Source organism: Lutra lutra, chromosome 16 (assembly GCF_902655055.1).
Source record: "Lutra lutra chromosome 16, mLutLut1.2, whole genome shotgun sequence".
In the NCBI taxonomy this organism is placed as follows: Eukaryota; Metazoa; Chordata; class Mammalia; order Carnivora; family Mustelidae; genus Lutra; species Lutra lutra.
Window position 1 is genome coordinate 39,825,398 of NC_062293.1, and position 20,906 is coordinate 39,846,303.

At 50.3% G+C, this 20,906-nt stretch overlaps 1 protein-coding gene across 2 annotated transcripts in view; it reads left to right on the forward strand.

Annotated features, from left to right (window-relative positions):
* The window catches only part of ASIC2 (acid sensing ion channel subunit 2), a 1,015,092-nt gene that overhangs the window by 909,825 nt on the left and 84,361 nt on the right, over window positions 1-20,906 (forward strand). For both annotated transcript variants that reach the window (XM_047708911.1, XM_047708910.1), the window contains exon 2: window positions 14,513-14,663. In XM_047708911.1, the coding sequence (XP_047564867.1) occupies window positions 14,513-14,663 (151 nt within the window). The remainder of the gene's footprint in view (window positions 1-14,512; window positions 14,664-20,906) is intronic.

Below are 20,906 nucleotides of genomic sequence, written 5' to 3' on the forward strand. Positions count from 1 at the left end.
CCTTGAACAGCTAAGTTGTGAGCAGATTTATCTTTCCTTATGAAAGAAATTTGTAGCTTTGCTTCTTTTGGTCTCTCTCTTTTAGCTTAATCATTCACTCAACAAACTTCTCTTGGGTACTGACAAGAAGCTAGGCTCCTTTTAGAGCACGGGGAAAGCTAAGGAAGACACAGTCCCACAGTTTGGAGATGGAGCCAAGATAGACAAATAAATGGATGCGTTTATGTTGGCATTTATCTGGCACGTGTTGGTTTCCTGCTAAGTCCCTGGCAGTAGGGTGATGCGGGGAATGTGGAGGCATGGCAGACGCTCACCCTTGCAGGACCGAGGCACTCACCCACCCAGTGACTGGCATACCGGCAGCGGACAGCTCTCAGGCCAGAAATCCCCTCTCTGGGAACTGTCCTCTAGTGCACAGAGTTACCTTGCCCAGGCTTCTGTCATCTCCCCAGGAGTGGCCCCAAGCCAACGAGGGAGTAACAGTTGGCCCCTTGCCTTGCTTCAAAACAACTCTGGAGGGCCACCCTAGCTCAGGGCCTCCTCCTGGATCAGGGGGCTTCACCGGCCTTCTTAGCTCCCTTATGGGCACGGTCTGTGTACTCGGGTCTCGGGTACACTGGTTTCCATGATGAACCTCCATGGAGATGCAAGTCTCCGTGTCCTGTCAGCTCCGCGGTAAACCCCAAAAGTGAGCAGATACAGACAGCCCACAGCTTACAGTCCAGCGCAGAGAGACTGGCATCAGTCAAACGCTTACACAAATGCCCAAGTAATCAGGGCTTAAAGGGAAAGCACACAGGAAAGGTCCTTTCCTCAGACATGACCCCAGTATGGAAAAGCCAGCTGAGGTCAGCAGGTCAAGTAGGAGTTAGCAGGCCATCCGGTGTGATGGAACGGGATTGATACTGAGTGCTGTCCAAGTCCCGATGGGGGGCACCTAACCCATGCTGAAGAAGGGGGTGGGCAGTCAGGAGGGGCTTTCAGGAGGAGGTGGCGGCAGGCTGAGACACAAAAATGACTAAGCGTTATCTTGGTCAAACCAGGGCAGGGGTTCCAAGCAGAGGAGTCAGCATATCCAGCAGCACAGAGGTGTGAAGTAATATGGCATGCTTGGAGAAGGGCATAGTTGGGCAGAGAAGACTCAGGGAGTGCAGGAGAGAAGAGGCTAGAAGCAGCTGCGTGGGGGCCCGAGGCATCGGCTTCCTTGCATCAGCCCAACCAATGGATTCCCAGCCATGGAAAGGTTTAAGTAGGGAGTCTGCTTTCCAGCAAGATCCTGGGACCACTGTGTGGGAAATGAATGAGGGGAAAGGAGTGGGGCGCAGGGGGACCACCCGGGAGGAGGCTAAGGCAGGTAACAGGAGGACACGAGTAGCATCACCCTGACACTTGGCTAACGCTAGGGCTTGAGTGGAGGAGATTAGCTAGAGGGATGTTCTCAAGGTAGGACCTGCAAAACTTAAACCTCCAGGGAACTGCTAACCGGCCCCTCATTCCTCCAGTTTTGGGAAATGGGGTTGTGGAGCTTTCAGACTTTGTAGATACAGCCAAGACACCACCGGGCCACCCTGCAGAGCCACAAGGTACCCCTCCGCCATGCCTAGCGAGCAACTGGCACTCACCAGGTTTCATGCACTGGCTTGGAATTAGAGCTGTTTATATTCCCGCACGTTGGGACATGCGCAGACGCAATTCTCAGGTTTGGCTCCGTTGCTGAGACATAGGAGCCTGTATTTTTGGTTTCTCTTCCGTAGTGGGATGCACAGAGACTTCTTCTTCCCATACATGGGGCGGAGATCCTGTTCTGCTTCCAACTCACTGCTTGACCTTACATGAGTGGTTTTAGCCTCTTGCGGGTTCTGTTGTATCTTCTCTAACAATGAGAGTAATGAAAGCAAGGTTGCCAGGAGGTTTGAATGGGATCATGACATAAACCCAGGAAGGTAGCAGGTAGTCAGTCTCCGTTACCCCTCCAGGGAAGATCTGCAACTATTATCAGGAAAGTCCCAAAGGACTCACCAAACAAATGTTCACGGCCCCCCCTTAGATCCCAGGAGAACAGTGGACCGGGCTGAAGACACAGCAAAGCCTCAGGAAATGACATTTCATCCTGCCAACAGCTCTTGAGAACTCACTCTGGGTCGGCACACCCCTCCTTTCACTGGGTCCCCATGGCATCTCTGTGAGGCAGGTGTGGCCTATCCACTTGACACGTGGGAAAGCAGAGTCACGGAACCAGAAGCTGGAAATGCCTGGAGTTCATTGCCATCTAACCCTGAGAGGGATTATTTTTTTTTTATTATTAAATTTTTTTATTTTTTTTCAGCATAACAGTATTCATTATTTTTGCACCACACCCAGTGCTCCATGCAATCCGTGCCCTCTACAATACCCACCACCTGGTGCCCCCAACCTCCCACCCCCCACCCCTTCAAAATTCTCAGATCATTTTTCAGAGTCCATAGTTCTGAGAGGGATTATTATCTCCATCCTTCAGATGAGGGAGCAGAAGGTCAGAGAAAATAAGTAACTGGCCCCAGGTCACATGGCTCAGGACTGGCAGAATGGGGGTCCACATGGGGGTCTCCCCAAGTAAATAAGCCGTGTGTGGTCTTCCACTACTCCTGCAGACTGCCACCACTCCTCCAAGACTACTCCTGCAGGCGATTCACTCCTCTGTGATGCCTCTAAAGTAACTCATCCTCTCTAAGCCTCAGTTTCTTCATCTGAAAATGGAACAACAGTGTCTATTTTGCAAGCTTATTGGGAGAGCCGGTTGTCGTGCCACTTTCGTCACAAACGGCTCCACTCCTGTCTTCATCTGACTGTCTGGAGCAGGGCCCCGAATAGGATGAGGCAAGCAAGGCAACTGGGGTGCAAATTTTTTTTTTAAGATTTTATTTATTTGACAGAGAGAGATCACTAGTAGGCAGAGAGGCAGGCAGAGAGAGGGAAGCAGGCTTCTCGCCGAGCAGAGAGCCCGATGCAGGGCTCGATCCCAGGACCCCGAGACCATGACCTGAGCCACCCAGGCACCCCATGGGGTGCAAATTTTAGGAGGTGCCCGCTCTCGGGTGAGTGTGAGTGCAGCCCCAGGACATGGGTGCCTCCTTGGGTTCCTTACCCCAGATACCTCGTCTACCCTTTCCTCGTCTAGGCTGTGATTTGGAGGTGAGGAGATGGGATGGTGCAGGGGGAGGACAGGCAAGGCAGGCTGTAGGGCATGCTGATGTCCAAGCTGTAGCAGAAAGAAGGTCCTGGTGAAAATGCACACAGACCAGCGGGGATGATAGGCTGGAACAAGTACTCTGCAGGGGGACCTTGTTCCTCAAGAGCTGCATTGTGGGCGTTGATCAGTAGGGGTCTTATAGCTGCTGTATCTCCTTGATGATCTGAAGCTCTTTGATGTCCATTTCTACCCAGACAACTCATAAACTACCTGGGGTAATGGCCATGTCTTATTATCTTTGTGTTCCCAAGACCTACCAGCATATTCGACATCGAAGAGTTGCTCGTTGGATGTCCAGTGAACTAAAGGATGCTTTGTCTTCCATTTTGAAAGCCCCTGATCATCTCAGGTCCTTTGATACTCGGATCAGAAGGCAAGGAGCTGTGGAACAACGAAAATTACAGTCTCCTAGGAGTCTAGCCTACCAATCATCGACACGGGGATGCTCAGGGGGTATTAGCCCAATTTAAAAATCTAGTAAACAGCAGAATTGGGATTTGATTCCAAAGTTTATTCGGGCTCCATTCTACTGCAGGGGCCAAGTCTAAGCCATTTTGAAGTATACGCAAAGCCTTACCTCTGTCTCTATCGCCAGCTAGAGTCCCTTCCACCTCAACCCCCAAAATCCCACCCCTCATAGTGCCATATGATACCTGCCCAAACCTTCCCCGACATTGGGAATTGCTGCTTGTTACAGAGACACTGGCATCACCAGATTGCTTTCCTGACACGTGGAATTAAGACCTGGCTGGAAGACACACCGCGTGCACAAGGCCGCTCTCCTTCATAGGTCCACCATGTGTCAGGAAAGCAATCTGATTAAATGACCAGAAACCCCCTGCCTTTGTGAATCTGTGGCAACTTTGAACATGCTTTGCTACTAACATTATATGCTCTTCAACCTCCAAGACCAGCCCTTGGGAAGACTAGAAGACAATGACATTCTCTGAGCATTTTCTAGAAAAACTGAAATCTGTTTTCAATGAGAAAATATGACTTCGGTAAGAATACAGTAGTATGAGGATTTCAGTGCTATGTGGGTAGTTACCTATTTGACCTTTTCTTTTTTTAAATTATTTCTATTAACATATAATGTATTATTTGCCCCAGGGGTATAGATCTGTGACTCATCAGGCTTACATATTGCACAGCACTCACCATAGTACATTCCCTCCCCAATGTCCATAACGCAGCCACCCTATCCTTACCCCTCACCCTCCAGCAACCCTCAGTTTGTTTCCCGAGATTAAGAGTCTTTCATGGTTTGTCTCCCTCCCAATCCCATCTTGTTTCATTTTTCGTCCCTTTCCCTACTCCCCAACACCCCCCCCGCCCTGCCTCTCAAATTCCTCATATCAGGGAGATCATATGATAATTGTCTTTCTCTGATTGGCTTACTTCGTTCAGCGTAATACCCTCTAGTTCCATCCATGTCATTGCAAATGGCAAGATTTCATTTCTTTTGATGGCTGCATAGTATTCCATTGTGTATATATACCATATCTTCTTTATCCATTCATCTATCAATGGACATCTAGGCTCTTTCCATAGTTTGGCTATTGTGGACATTGCTGCTATAAACATTCAGGTGCACGTGTCCCTTTGGATCACTACATTCGTATCTTTAGGGTAAACACCCAGTAGTGCAATTGCTGGGTCGCTCTATTTTCAACTTTTTGAGGAACCTTCATGCGGTTTTCCAGAGTGGCTACACCAGCCTGCATTCCCACCAACAGCATAGGAGGGTTCCCCTTGACCTTTTCTTGATCAGCTTTTAGAATCAGCCCTCCTTGGGATTATTTTCAGCCCTGGCATTAATTGGAATATCTGCTTTTCCTCTGCAAGCATCATAAACCATCCTTTGGTTTTTTACTGATGCGTCATTTTCAACGCAGCCCTGTAGAATAATGTGAAATTAACCAGGAGAGCAACAGAACACATTTCTGGTTCCCTCCTCATCCTGCATCTGCCAAAAAGAAAAAAAAAAAAAAATTCCTAGCAGGTGTGCAATGAGACAAGTGCAAGAAGTGAATCTACTGGTATCTCAGGGTTGGTCCTCTAGGTATGAAACATACTCACACTGGGAGGTGAAGCCCACCTAATCCCTGGGAATAGGTGCCAGGAGGGTGATGGAAAGGTGAATGTTCAACTGAGCAGAAATACCCAGCAAGGGTAACACAAACTTCTCATACAGAATAGCCATGGAATGTTCCAGAAGAGAGCTAACACACCCTTGGGGGAAACCAAGCAGGTAACATATTCCTGGAAATCCAGCAGGCGGCAGGTAGAAGAGGGCACAGGGCTGCCTTCAGAGGATTAAGCAAGCAACTGTAAAAAGAACTTGTAATGGGGACCATGACCCCAGGTACAGCCTCTGCCAGATACATCCATCCTCTCAAGAGTGATGAGAACATTGACTCAGAGGCGCCCTGCTCCCCAGAACACCCAGATGTGGTGGAGCACGGGGCCGCATTCCAGTGTGTCTGGGCAGCTGTGTCTTGAACCCACGCTGTCCCTGGTCTGCCTTGCCTGGGCACTGGGACAGCCGGGAACAGCAGGAATCTTGTTAGTAGGGTTAGAAACAGAAAGTGAGGGCAGCATAAGAAAATGGTAGCAAGACTGTGGACGTTTGCGACCATGCTCCTTCACTTTTTCTGGGCTTCTTTGCCTCCTTAAAGTCAGAGAATCCCTCCTGAGTCCTGCTCCCCACATTTGGCGACAGGCAAGGGGAACCTCTTTGCAGTCAGACTTGGCTCCCCAGAGGTGTGTTTTTTTATTTATCCACCTGCCTTGGCCCTGTGACCCTACGTTTGGCATGGCAATCTGTTGGCGATGGGCAGATCAGCTCTGAGACTGACCCAGGCGTCCTTGGAGAGAACCAGGTACCAACGCCTACTGGTCACTGCATCTCTGTATTAATAATTATCTCCTGTCTGACAGCTGAGCTCCATTATTCATTGTGCACAGTGTCTGGCACACAGTAGGTTTTCAACTCAGGATAGTCTGACTCCAAAGTCTGTGTTCTTCTGCAAATCCTGCCCACATTTTAGTAGAGCCCATGATTGTCTAGGGTATTCGGTTCCAAAAGAAAGAGCTGGAATGATGAGCAGGTAGGCAGGGCTCGGCAGACAACCAGAAGCCTGGACTGGCGCCACTGGTCTTCCCAAAAACATCAGCATGGCCCTTCTCAGACCAGGAGCCAGTCTAAGGGGTCTGTCTCCACCTGCTAAATACCTTGGTGTCATCCTCGCCGTGCCTAGCAAGAATTCTGCCACAGACCCCTGGGGCCCCCTCCATCGCTGCCCTCCAGGCAGCTTTCCTTCCATGCCTTCCTACAGCACCTGGCACCACCCTCTCTGAAGGGCCATTCCTAGAGGGTGGACTCATTCCTGTATCTCCAACCCCTGAGATAGTGCCCAGAACACAAGTGGCGGGCTGCAGATGTCCACTGAGTGAATGGATGAGCCGTGACCATGGCCCCAGATGGAACAACATCTCAGATTCCATTCTCACAGCGGAATAACAGCTCTGCCCCTCCCCTGCGCCCGCTGGGGGCTTAAGCTGGTTGCAAACCACAAACAGAAACGTTCCCTGCGGCAGAGGGTTTCTTTCCTCCACAGAGCACTTTCAGACCCATTATAGCCCTTTTGATCTTTACAATTCTACTGAAAGGTACTCTTGCCAGCGCTTGCGAGATGAAGGATCCAGAACCAACGCGATGAAATAGTCCTCACATTGGTGCAGAGCCAGCACTGGAAGCTGGGGCTGCCTGGTCCCCAATTCGTGCTTGACTTTTCTCTTCCACCCAGACATCTCCTGTAAGTGCCTACTATGTGCCGGGTCTGGAGCCAGGCACTGGGGATCTAGAGATAAAAATGCCACCGCCCCTCTGGCATGCAAGAGAAGACAGACCCTGGGGCCTTAGCAGAGATAGCAGCCAACCTGTTGCTGAATCTCATTTGAAACTTCCATCAGGCCAGGGCCCGGCCCCCGACCAGCCAAGCTGCAGGTCCAGCTGGAAAGGCGTCTGGTTTCCCACATCCCATTTCGCAACCTCAAGTTGAACCCAATATGGGATTCTCCCATGAGCTGTCAGGAGGGATTCATCAGCGGAGGTCTGGCCTTCTCAGGGACTCTCCAGGTGAGCAGCCCGAGTGCCTTCAAGTCGCCCTGTCTCTGTGAGTCATCCACCAAGAGCACATTTGCTCACAAAATGTTTGCATCGGAAGAGACCACTCAGAGTCACCCATTCCTCCCCTTCATGCTGTTTTCTCAGCTGACAGATTTGCAACTGCGTGATGCTCTTTCTTTCTACACGGCGAGCACACATCCCCCCTCCTGCACGGTCTAAAGCTCTCTGGACAGTTGCCCGGTGGACAAGGCCCCCGCTGCACTCAGGCTCGGAGGGAGGAGGCAGGAGGGCCTCTCAGTGAAACGGGCACAAAAATGTCACATCCCAGCAGTTGCATGCAGGGGTCCGGAAGAGAGGGTCACGGGACCATCTCATACATTCTAATAATGCCAAGCGGACCTCTCACAACCCATGCACGTAGAAGGGAACGTCAGGTGAACCACTCTTTAGCTGTGGGACCTTGGACGAGATATTTAGCCTCCCAGAGCCTCAGTTTTCTCATCTGCACACTGGGCGGAATAAGGCCAACTTCAGCGGGCTTTGTGAGCTGGAAAGGACAGAAAGGGTATAGAGCAGTCGGCACAGTGCTTGACTTGTGGTCAACGCTCAGTGACTGTTCCTTCTTCCCCTTCCGCCCCAAAAGTTGCCACTAAGGATGTCTTAAAAGAAATGGTGGCCTCCTGGTTGGGAAGAGGTGACAAGTGGTTCCCGGGGCCATGTTCCCTGGGCTTCTTGGTTTCCAGGAATAGCACCCACCACCACACGGGGGTGCTTTCACGGGTATTTGTTGTAATTGTAGGGAAAACACACTCATGCACAGTCCTTGGAAGGAGAGAACTAGTCAGAAATTCCGTTGCGGGAACTGATGAACGAGCAAGCAGAGATTTTAATAAGATAAAGTCCTTGCCTTCAAAGAGCTGACCGTCTCTGGCAGCCCCCCTCTGCCTCCCTCCCCCTGCTGTGTTTTGTCTTCAAACAGGCTCATTGCAACTTCAGGAAACAAAAAGGCAGGTTCATTTTGTTTCCTGGAAGCCCGGTGACCCATTTAACAGACGTTCTCACTCCCCAATCGTGTGAAACGTGTTTTAGGAGTTTGAAAGAGGCAAACCAAACAAATTGGTTGGCTAAATGGTTGGCTTTAATACACATTCTTTGGAAAACAGCCTAATAAGGAATTTCAGTAACTCATTGAAGGGAGACTCAGTCAACTCGGTAGGGGGGCATTGGTGTGGAGAGGGAAAGACTGAATTTTGGAGGCATTTTGGAGCAGTACAATTTCATTTCCTTCAAGGGTAATAAGCAAGAACAGACAAGAAACCCACCGCCTAGAAGCCCTAAAGGTCAGGATTAATGAGGGGGCTGGATGGTCTGAAGCTTGCAGGCTTAGCCGTGTGCTGGTGAACGGGTATTTCAACAACCCTTGAGGGAACTTATACATAATTTATTTTCTTAAGTAGGTACATGGTGTAGAAACATTGTTTGCACTATTAATTGAACCAGAAAACTGTGTCTGCATGGGTATCAGCCATTCTTAACCTTTCCCAGCAAGGGCTCCACTTTCCATTTCCCAGACTCTGTAAGGCAAGGGACCCCAGCAGGTCATGCCAATCCTGGATACTTGCACCCCGGGCCAGCATGGGCTGCCAGTCTTTCCCGTATTCCTGAGAAGGCGATCCCGGCCATTAGTTTCAGCCCCTGGCGTGGGCATACAGCAGGCTTTAGAGGAAGAGCACAGACCCAAGCTATCAAGACCAGGTCAGATCTCGGCTCTGTCCCCAAGCTAGCTGTGTGACCCAGAGCAGGTCACATCACCTCTGTGGACCTTAGACTCCCATATGAAAAAGAGAGGTTTGGATAAGAAGATGCTTGCCCTTTTCCAGGATGCCTCTGACTCTGAGATACAACCCCCTCCTACCAGGTGGGAGAGCCCTGTGTTAGCAAGCTCTAATTTCACCGATTGGCTGGGACCGGAACAGATTGGGAGTGGGGTTGGTATTAGAGCCATAGCTACAAGGGACAGGGAGCAAAGAGCACAAGCTTCAGAAGTAGGCAAAGACGAATTTTGCCCTGAGCTCTCCACTGACCAGCTCTGTGACCTGGCTCAGCCCCTCTGGGCCTTGACTTTCTTATCTGTAAAATGGGGGTGATAATACCGACCTTGGGGGCTGTTGGCAAATAGTAGCGACGGCAGCGATAAAGTCAACAGTACCCCAGGGAGGGTAGCAAACTCCAGAGCTACTCTAAGAGTTACATGAAGGCGGCGAGACCTTCTCTCCATCCCCACATCTGTGTTCCTTTTGTTTAGAATGTGTCAACTTCAGATTGGTGGGATCTTTTCACTTTACCAATAACTGGTCACAGTTCAGTTAGAATTCACATGTAGATTTTCAAAGTGGGTGGTATGCATGGCAACGTCTCTCTGTCTCCTCCAGAACTCCATGGTGCCCGTCATCTCCTGGGCTGCCCAGGGCTTCAGCAACAAGCTTGACAGCATTAAGGAGTAAGCAGTCAGTGGCACAGGGAGGTCTTCGTCTCCTCTAACTACTTTGAGATGAGCTTGGTATTTAGGGACCTAAGCGGAGAGGACAGGAAGCCTCAATCCCCCATTCTATTCATCTCGGCCTCCCTACCCACAACCCAAATGAAAAGGAGAAACCTAGTGACTCCTTCCCTGGTATGGATTCATAACTAGTCAAGATGTCTATTACATAATCCTCCAAACCAACCCACTTACGTCCTGCCATTTAGGCCATCCAACCACGAGGCAAGGTTATCTTGCTGGGTTTGTCAATGAGGCAATGCACCGGGGACAGAAAATGCCATGTTCAGGACCATGGACTTGACAAGTGAGAGAGCTGTCTTTTTTTTTTTTTTTTTTAAGATTTTATTTATTTATTTGACAGAGAGATCACAAGCAGGCAGAGAGGCAGGCAGAGAGAGAGGAGGAAGCAGGCTCCCTGCTGAGCAGAGAGCCCGATGCGGGGCTCGATCCCAGGACTCTGAGATCATGACCTGAGCCGAAGGCAGCGGCTTAACCCACTGAGCCACCCAGGCGCCCCTTTTTTTTTTTTTTTTTAAAGATTTTATTTAGAGAGAGCTGTCTTGATCGCATCCTGTCTGGCCTCAAATCCCAGGCTTCCTTCCTTGTGACTTCCCTGTTGATTAAAGTCTCACCCACAAGTCCTAGCTCTACTACCTACCTCCTGAGCAGCCTCAGTCTCTTCAACCGTGAAATGGGGACATAATCACAAGATGCCTCCACATCAGGGGAGCTGGACCATAATTAGGGAAGAGAGAACACCTATGGAAATGCCAAGCAGGGCCCTGCACGGAGTAGAGGATCAGGAATGGTTGGTTTCCTCTCCTTCATGGGGCCACTGGGTCCATAGGCAGTCTAAGCTGTAACACACTGTGCAAATGTTAGCAATGAAGATTAATTTCACAGGACTCATCTTTATCTCAGGATCCCACATACCCCTCACCCCCTGCTGCCCGCTCCCTCCTGGAGATCCAGGTTTGAAATGTATACCTTTAACTCTTACAAACCAACGCAACTGACTGTAATTCTAGACTCTTAACAACCCAGTGGGTCCAACACTGCCATTCGCAATGGGGCTGTCAGCACTTACCGGGAGCGCAGAGCGATGCCTGGGAGGATGGCAGGTCTGAAGCAGCAGCGAGCTGGACCTGACAGTCCGGACTTAAATAAATTGTATTTTCTGGTTGGGGACGATAAGACAAGACATCTGAAGCGTGTGTTACACATCATTATGCTCCCGAAATGGGGAAGGAGAGCTGCATCTTGTCCCAAGTTTGTAGCAAAATTGTGCAGTATATACATAGCTCTCAGGCCTTTGATGTTGAGCAGAAAGGAAAATAATCCTCTCGGAAACACCAGGCAAAGCTGGGGGCTCCGCAGCACAGTGAGGGAGGCTGAGAGAGGCGCACAGCCAGCACAAGCCTACTGCTGTCTCTGAGCCCCTTCTCTTGCCCCCACGAAGGTAGACTGTCTTAGCTCCCGAAAGGATTATTTCCTCAAATACTTTCATGCAGAAGCAAGCAAAAATGCTTAGGTACAATGAAGAGGAAAGCTGAGAAGGGCCTCAGCAGACAAAGGGAGGAGAGGGAGGGGAAGAAGGGGAGGGAGGGGAAGAAGGGGAGGGAGGGGAGGGAGGGTAGGACAAGTGTCAAAAAGGCTGGCCAGTGCCGAAGGACGCCTCCCAGAGGTGGGCAAGGGGATGTGGGTTGGCACACCCTGGAGTCCCTTTGTTTATTCAACAAAACAGACACAGTCCCTACCCTCTCAGAGCTTGCAGTCTAGCGAAGACATGTCCAAGAAACAGCCACACGGATAATCAGCTAGTTACACGCTTTGATATGCACCATAAAGGGACAAAAGGGGAAGTGCGAGGTTATAAGACAGGACGTCCCAATTGAAATGGAGGCTGAGAGCAGGGACGCAGGGAGAGACTGACACCACGGGCCCCTGCAGGAGCCTATTTAGTGGATCTACAAGGAAAAATCCTAGTAGAACACCCAGAAGTCACCCCAGATGTGTTCAAGCCCTTGCCAAGGATGTGCTAAATGTAACATTCTCTCCTCTGTTCATTATGGTGGTCCCAGGGAACATCTCTCTGGAGGACAAATTCATTAGCCAAGTCTGGTTGCTATAAACAATAGCAATGATAAAGCTCAGGGGTTTTTTGGAAAATCATGTTCCAGCTGTCCTCCCCCACCATGAAGCTAGGGGAGCAGGGCTTGGCTGTCCTGAAACAGTGCGGCAGGTCAGGGACTCAGACATTTTATACAGTGAAGAAAACATGAACTCTGATGTTTTGCCGGGGCTTCCCACGGGTCCTGAAGGCAGGTAACAGGCTTTGTACTTCTTTGCAATCCCCATAATCCTCGCACATAGGAAGAGCCCATGCCTATGACTACTGATGGGCTGATGGAAAAAGCAAGGCACAGGGAAAGAGACTAGGGCTCAGAAAGGTCCCAGTGACAAAGACCCAGGAAAGCACAGCCAGAAAGAGCATGCTTATTAGACATTCATGGATTTCATATCTCAGCATCTCTACTTAATAGCTGTGTGACCTTAGGCAAGTCACTTAGCATCTCTGGGCCTCAGTTTCCTCCTCTGCACTATGGGAGCAGAAATTCCCAGAACAGTCATGGTTGCAAGAGTTAAAGGAGATAACATAGGTGAGTGTCTAGCAGAGTGTCTGGCATATCGTAGAAGCTTCTCTTCCTTCCTTCCATCTGACTCTCAAGATCTGCATAAGAAAGGCAGCCTCCAGCACTTGCCCCTGTGATTTATCTGCCCCCACACTGAAGGGTGGGAGGCCAGAGAACCCCCCCCCCCCACCTCACACCGTGGCCTCCATGCTGCAGGCAGGGCAGCTCAGTGGAAGCAAAGCCAAGGAGAGGTCTGGTCCCAAACCTCAGTGGCTACAGGAACCCAATACAGTTGGCCTGGCTCTCTTCCAGCCAATTTTGCCAGATGTAATTTGGCTTCTGCTCGAGGTTCCAAAGCAGTTATGTAAGCATAATAACCCATAGCATTTGTAGAAAGCTTTTATGGTTCTCAAAACACATTGTGCTTGTATTAGCCCAGCTGATCTTCTCGGTAACCTTGAGAAGTGGCTAAGGAAAGGGTAAGAACTCCCATTTTATAGATGGAGAAGTTGAGGCTTGGAGGGTTTATTTGGTTCATGACTAATGAGTGGCAACATCAAACTTGGACAAAGATCTCTGCATTCCTTGCCTTGGGCTCTTCCCACACCATCACACCATCGCACTACATCATTGTAATCATGTAATCATCAGGCAAAAGTGGCCCAAATACCTACTGGGTGCCAGGCCATGTAGTAAGTCCTTGGGTTCAGAAGTGAGAGGCAGAGTCAAGTTCAGGAGAGATGTAGAACCAACTATTTGGGATGTGATAACTGTCATGGTGAAGGAGCCAGGGGAACAGGGAGGAAGGACATAGCCCAACTTGGTCCAGGGACTCAGGAAGGCTTCCTGGAGGAGGAGATGCATCAGTCCCATCTCAGACAATGGTTAGGAAGAGGAGTGAGAGGAGTTGCAGATAGCAAAAGCGGCAAATAAAAAGAAGTGTGTGAACCAGCAGGTTGTCTGATCTGATTCCATCCACCCACTCAGGACTCACTCATTCCTTCATTCATTCAACATATATTTCTGGAGCACCCCCATGTGCCAGGTACCATACACAGCGAATAAGCAGATGTAGTCCCTGAATGCACAGAGTTTCCCTTCTAGTGGATTCCCATGGACACGGATGGGGAAAGGTAGGATGGAGTGGGCAGAGGGCATCTGTATGGTGGGCCTGGATTTAAGGCTATGGGTGCTGGGGATCACTGATTAATTTTAAGCACAGGATTAGCAAAGTGAGGTTAACATTTCAGAAAGCAGGAGCCACAGCGAAGTTAAAGTATGGGCTCAAGGAGGCAGTCTGGAATCCAGGAGCCCAGGCAAGCAATGAATGGGTCCTGAGTTATGGCAGTGCCGTAGGAATGCATGTCGGATGTAGAAACAGCCTTGACAGTCCTTTCTGGTTAATTGGACATGGAGGTGAGGAAGAGTGGACAGCCACTCTGAGGGTCTGGCTCAAACCTCTTGGAAGGGGGTGATGCTATTTCCTTGGACAGGAGTGCAGCAGAACCATCTGGTGGGGCAGGGAACCTGAGGAAGTTTGTTCCCACTGGGACTCACTGAGTGTCTAGGGACTCTGGGTCCCGCTGAAGTCACACTCATCAGGCACTGTGATCAGTGAGTCTGAAGTCCAGGAGAGAGCTCAGGGCTGGAGGTACAGATTGGCTTACAAATGATGTTCAACATTTGGAAGATGGACAGGACCACCCGGAGCAGGGGGTGCCCAGGGGGAGAAGACACCAGATCCCATCGCAACAAACCCCAAAATGTGTCCATATTTTTCTTTGATACCTGAATCCTGCTTGGCAAAAGTCAGGCCATTAGCCACAGTGAAGAATCATGGCTCCTCCAGAGGGCTTGACTGGGACGGACCGTGGGGACTCTGGGACTCTGGCCTGATGTCATCTCACCTCTTAGGTCTCACCAGTCTCTAGTCTGAAGTCACTCATGTGATTCTCTCCTTCTCCTCTCTCCCTCAGGTGTTTACAAAATATGGAAAGTGTTACATGTTTAACTCAGGCGAGGATGGCAAACCTCTGCTCACCACAGTCAAGGGCGGGACAGGCAACGGGCTGGAGATCATGCTGGACATTCAGCAAGATGAGTACCTGCCCATCTGGGGAGAGACAGGTGAGCTGGGTACGGGGACCGGGGCTGTGGGTGATGGCAGAGGGGTACAGGACTCTGAAAGATCGGTTTGCTTTGGGTGGGCTGTCTTGGCCTGGGTTTTGAAGGACGGCTCTCCATCAGCAGGACTACAACATAGAGGTGAAGAGTAGGGATGTCCCTCATGGACTGTGATACTCAGGGCTTCCTCAGATTTCAGTAGATGGGAGAGGGGCAGATGACAGGAATACTGGAAAGGGAAGGCAGATAGGCTGAGGGGGTTGTTGGGAAGGAGGCATGGAAAAGATATGATTGTGCAGGCAGGTGGCTTGATTTCAGGAGAAGAGGAAGACATGGACCATCTCCTTCCTCTTCCAACCATTTTGACTACCCCAACCCAGCCAGGAGGGCCAGCAGAAGGGAAAACATCTCTTCCCACTAGGGGAAGGTGGAGGACCTTGCTGGGTTGGAAAGCCAAAGGGCATGGACTCAGGGACCTGGAACCAGGCCTGCGTGAGCCCCTGGGGGAACCTGTGTGTACAGGCCCCTGAGTAAGTTCATCCACGCATTCATCTGTGTATTTATTCAGCAAACTATTCATTAGCCATGTGTATGTCAGGCTTTGCACCACAGTAAGGACATTAAGGTGAAAAAGACCAGGTCCTTGACCACAGCCTAGAGGAGGAGACACACGATTACAGTCCAGTGTGACATGAGTGTACCTGCACGAGGAGGACAGCGGCCTCCTCCTGGGTGGGGTGGGGTGGTGGGTGTTCAGGGAAAGCATCGTGGTGCCCCGGGCATTTGAACAGTCTTGGGATTATCCTGGATTATACAGGAGGGTCCTCACAAGAGGGGTGCAGGAAGATCAGACAGAGGAGAAGGTGAGGGAAGCAGAGATTGGAGTGATAAAGCCAGTAAGCCTAGGGATGCTAGTGGCTTCTAGAATTCCCCCAAGTGGAGAAAGTAAAGAGGTGCCCAAGAGTGGGACATGGTTGCAAAGTAGACCCAAAGCAAGAGTAGTGTTGTGTTCAGGGTGTCATAGTGGGGAGTGTGGAAGGGGGTCAAGGATAAGCCTGGGGAGGGGCCTCCATGGGAGAGGAGAAGGGAGAGAAGATTCTAGCAAGAAGGACACCCTGGGCCCTCAGATTAGAGCTGAGGTGAGTGAAGGCCAAGTAGCCCAGCCCCCACCTCTTCCAACCCCCACCCCATGACTCCTGGAGCAGCCCCCCAATCCTGAGCTCTGGCCCTGACCATGCCCAGGCATTCCAGGCATCTGAGAGCAGCCAATGCTTCCACCCCAGGAATGACTGACTACAAATTCTAAGCTCCCTCCACCACCACTCTCCTTCCATGACTCTCGCTCGATCTCCCTGTGGGGAGAGGTGAGCATGACCACTTCCCTCACTGTGTGGTGGTCCTCCTGCTCCTACAATCACGGAGTAAAATGGTCGCCACACACATCACTCCAACAATGCCTTCTGGTGGCTCACCTCAGGCTGAATCCAGGCCATCTGCTGCTTACCGAGGAGATGCCTGGTTGGCTCCATCCACTTCTTTAAATTCAGTGCCCCTGCCTTCCAGCAAACAGAGGGTGGTCTGGGTTTGTGCTGAGCTCTGGCATCCCCGAGAACTGACCAGCAGAGCTTGGCTTTCCAGAACATCCCTGAGACCAGTCTGTGTCCTGGGACCATGGGCATCTGTAAACAGCCCTGAGTCCTAGGAACTGGGTCTTTGTCTCCCAAAAGAAGCTCTGCCTTGCAGACACTGGAACATCTTTGCTCACCGAACCATCTGTGGAAAAGGGAGAAACAGTCAATAAAAATAGGTCCTGAAGACCTCATACCCACACTCTGACTACCGGTTAGTTATCTTTGCATGGTGATGGTGGATTTCCTGCCCTCGATTTGGGAGCAAAAGCAAACATGTACACCCACACATGCACACACTCACACAATGCCAGGCACCTCGTCACACATTCTCTACACAGCACAGCTCCCTGTGGGGTCTGACCTTAGGTTGGAGCACTGGCCTCTGATAGCCCCTGTGGTTCCAACCACAGGACCTACCCTCTGGGAATACACACTCTGCCTCCTGAAGCCGTAGATGGATATAGCAGGAGAGCTCTGAGATCATCTCTTCCAGCCAATCCCCTTGCTCCTTGGTAGAGGGATAACTGAGGCCTGGTGTGGTGAGCTGCTAGACATCACGCAGGAAAGTCATGGCCAAGCCAGGGCTCTACTGACTCAAGCTTTCTGACCACCAGTTAGCCCCAGTGGACCATAATCATGCTCAAGGAACTGCTGTGTGCCTAACACCATGTAGGGCATGGTCAGAGAGGCAGAAGACACCAGACCCTGCCTCTTGGGAGCTTATCATCTCAGTAGGCAGCCAAGCACCACACAGAACCCACAAGAGGACAGCTTTGCTCCTGCCAGTAGCTTGAGCTATCCTTTACGACCCACCAGCCCCCCTCACTTAAACCATGGCCTCCGGGGCTAGGTGGCTGGGGAAGGAGGCTGCATGAAGAAAAAGGGACTGAGAGCAAGGGCAGGGGCCAGAAGAAACTGGTTAGAGGAGAGACTAGTCGGTGCTGTCCAATAGAACGTTCTGCAGAAATGAAGGGAACGCTTTCTAGGGGCACTGTCCAGTCCAGTCACCACAAGGGCGCTTTTGAAATGTGCTCATGGGAATGAGGAACTGCGTTTAATAGCATGTCATTTTGATTAATTTAAATTGTCATGGGTTGTGGGGTGGCTAGCGGCTACCACATTGAGGAGCACAGCTTCAGACTGCTCTTGTCGGTTTCTTGGATGTTTGCCTCTACAGCCAGCTTCCACAGTCTTCTGGGACTGTAATATTCCTCAGTTCTGGCCTTCCCCCACACCAAGGCCATGAGGGGTAGAGAGGGCCCTTTATCCCCACTTACCAGGGAAAGAGGCTGAGGTTAGGCGACTTCATCCTGGCCACCCAGCCTGATGGCCTGAATCCTTACATCCAGGCTCTCTCAACTGGACATTTCTTCAGGCTGAGAAGTCACTGAGCAATGAGCACCTCTTGGACACTCTGGTCACCTCAAAACCTCTTGTGTCCTGGGCCAGTGAGGAGTGAGCTCCACTGGGGTAGGAGTGAGGGGTACACACCTATTGAAGGATGAGAGGTAGACTCTGACAGGTGAGAGTTGCTTGTCCGTGAGGCCACCTGAGGAAGCATGGCCATCTTGCTCCTTGCTCTTTGCTCCAAAGGACTTTGGGCACCATGAGGCCTAGTCCTGCCATGATCTTCAAGAGGGAGGCTGCCTTCTGGACCTCCAAACCCTGTGGCCCCACAGACACCATCTTCCTTCCTTGGCATTTCTGCCTCTTCTCAATTCCCAAGTCTTTGTTGGAGATACCTGGGTGATGGCGGAGAAGAGAGGAGTTGAAATATGGTGGTTGAGGGAGTAGCCACAGACAGCTTGATGGCAGGCAGTGTAGTAGGACAGGAAAGTGCCATTACAGAGTCAGACCCAAGATGAAATCCCCAGCTCTTCCTTTACCAGCTATGTGGCTGAGGACACGTGAATGGGCCTCCATGTCCTCATGCCTAATAGAGGTCAACCACACAAATAAACTGATAGATTTGGGGGATGGCTGAAGGAAGCACATGATAACTCTCTGCAGATTGTAGGCAGTGGAAGGGTGATAATGATGACCATGGTGGGGGGGCGGGACCGTCAAACTGTCCCAGAGCCAGAGCCTATGCTAAATATCCCAGTCCTGTAACAGAGATCCTAAAGTAACTCAACATCCGTGAATCTCATTCTGCTCAAAGCAGAGCCTCTGGGACACCCTTGCGTTTCTTCATGGATGGCTTCATTGCTCAGAAATTTAAGGGAGCAGTGAGCGAACCACTCCTTCGGGTGTAATTCTGGCAGACAGGGAGGACCTTTGATGCCCGAGTGATTTTGACAAAGGTACCCCCTTTGAGTCCCTCCCCCAGCCCTATGGGCTCACACTTAGTGAAGCAAGATGACTATGAGAATTATCAAGTATCCTTTCCTCCAGGCTGACAACACACCACACCATACCAGGATGCCCTCTTGCCCAAACAACCTTATGCACATCACCCTGGAACGAAGCTATTTTGTTTTATTTTATTTTATTTTATTTTATTTTAAGATTTTATTTATTTGATAGAGAGAGAGATCACAAGCAGGCAGAGAGGCAGGCGAGGGTGGGGGGGGAAGCAGGCTCCCTGCTGAGCAGAGAGCCCGATGCAGAGCTCGATCCCAGGACCCTGGGACCATGACCTGAGACGAACGCAGAGGCTTAACCCACTGAGCCACCCAGGGGCCCGGAACTGTGCCATTTTAAAGAAGACGGGATCTGTCCCATAGGGACCTCATCAGTATGGGCCCTGTGGAAGGTCGAGGTTGGGGATATTCCATGTTACAGGAATAGCAAGGATCTGAGGACCCTGCTTAGACAAAGTGAAACACATTTATTCATTGTGGGGATTCTTAAACATGCTACGTCATGAACATCTGAGTAGGAATATCGCAGGCAGCCTTTATTTCCCAAATGCCTTTGACCATGGAAACCTTTCTCACGGAGGAGCTCACAAAATAGAACGAGGACAGAAAAACCGTCCTGGACTGGAGAAGTGCAGATTTCATGGCTAGCGTTTTCTAAAGGAAATTAAATTGAAGGCAGGTGGGAGGTTGTTAAAAATGAAACTCTGTGTCGATGCCTCTGAGTAACTTCAAAAGATAAAAGACATAGGCAGTGGGTTATCTAGGTTGCACACGAGAGAAACCAAATTCAAACAAGCTTAGGCATAAAAGGAATTGTATTGCCCCCAGAATCCAAGGCAAGCTTCAACAGCCAAACAGCGGGCGAGCAAGGATGCAGCATCAGAAAAACCAGGGCTCAGGTGCCCTCGGGGCTCTGCTTCTCCCGCCTCTCTTCTCTCTGAGTCACTTTATTCCTTCTCACTACAGACAGGTCCTTTCCACACATATTTTTTTTTCACACATGGCCGCCAATAGTTTTCTATTTTACATGTCCTATCCCCAGTGAGAGACTATTCTGATTCTCTCCTGGGTCTCCTATTAAAAAAAAAAAAAAAAAAAAAAAAGGAAGGAAATCATTGGCCCATTGGTCAGTTGGGAGTCCACGTGTGGACCAATCAGCAGTGACCAGGGGAGTGAAATCATAGAAGGATCCAAGAGTCCTGAGGTTGGGTGGATGGCAGCTGGGGAAGGAGTTCCCAAGAGATAGCCCCTATGAAGGGCCATGCTGGGAGAGGTAGGGCTGAGGGTAGGGCTGAGGAAAGAATGGGTCACCTCTGAGGAAACTGGAATTGGTGTACAGAGAGTTCTTAAATGAACTCAAATTCTAGAGAGATAGGCTCAAAAGTTGGAAAGACCACAGATAAGCCTCCTCCCTTTCTCCTCTCCCTCTTGCCTTCATTCACCCCCTGCAAAAACACTTTTTATTGAATATAATTTGCCTCAATTTCTCCAAATCCTAGTATTTAAAAAAATGAACCTGAGGGGCACCTGGGTGGTTCAGTCGGTTGAGCGTCCGACTCTTGATTTCGGCTCAGGTCATGATCTCGGGATCTTGAGATCGAGCCCTGCATTGGGATCTTGAGATCGAGCCCTGCGTTGGGCTCTGTGCCTAGTGGGGAGTCTGCTTGAGAGTCTCCCTCTCCGTCTGTCCCTCCCCGTGCCTGCGTGCTCTCTCTAAAATAAACATTTTTAAAAAGTGAACAGGACAGTGGAAAGCATGAATTAAGTATGCAATAAATGATTGTTGAATCAATCAGAAAAAAAGGAAGGAAAAACGAACCTGATATTATATCTTTGAGCAAAGGAATTGTGTTGAGGGTCTATGCTTTAATGGGGGGTAAATATCTGGTACCTTAATCCACCACGAGCCTCCTCACCTCCTACTCTGTCCCCTTATTCACTTGGCTCTGGCCACGCTGGCTTCCCTGGGATGCCTTGAACGCTCCAGGAACACTCTTACTTGAGGGTCTCTGCGTTCTCCAATCCCTCTGCCTAGAATTCTCTCTGCTCAGATCCGCATGACCAACTGCCTCACGTCCACCAAGTTTTGGCTCAGAGATCACCCTCTCACGGAGGGCTACCTCAATGACTCACCCCTCCTCCTCTCCTCTGCTTCTCCTTTTCTCCATGACATGTGTCACCTTCAAAGACACCATGGGATTTACTTATTTATTATTTGTCGGTCCCCTTCTGCTTAAACATATGCTCCAAGA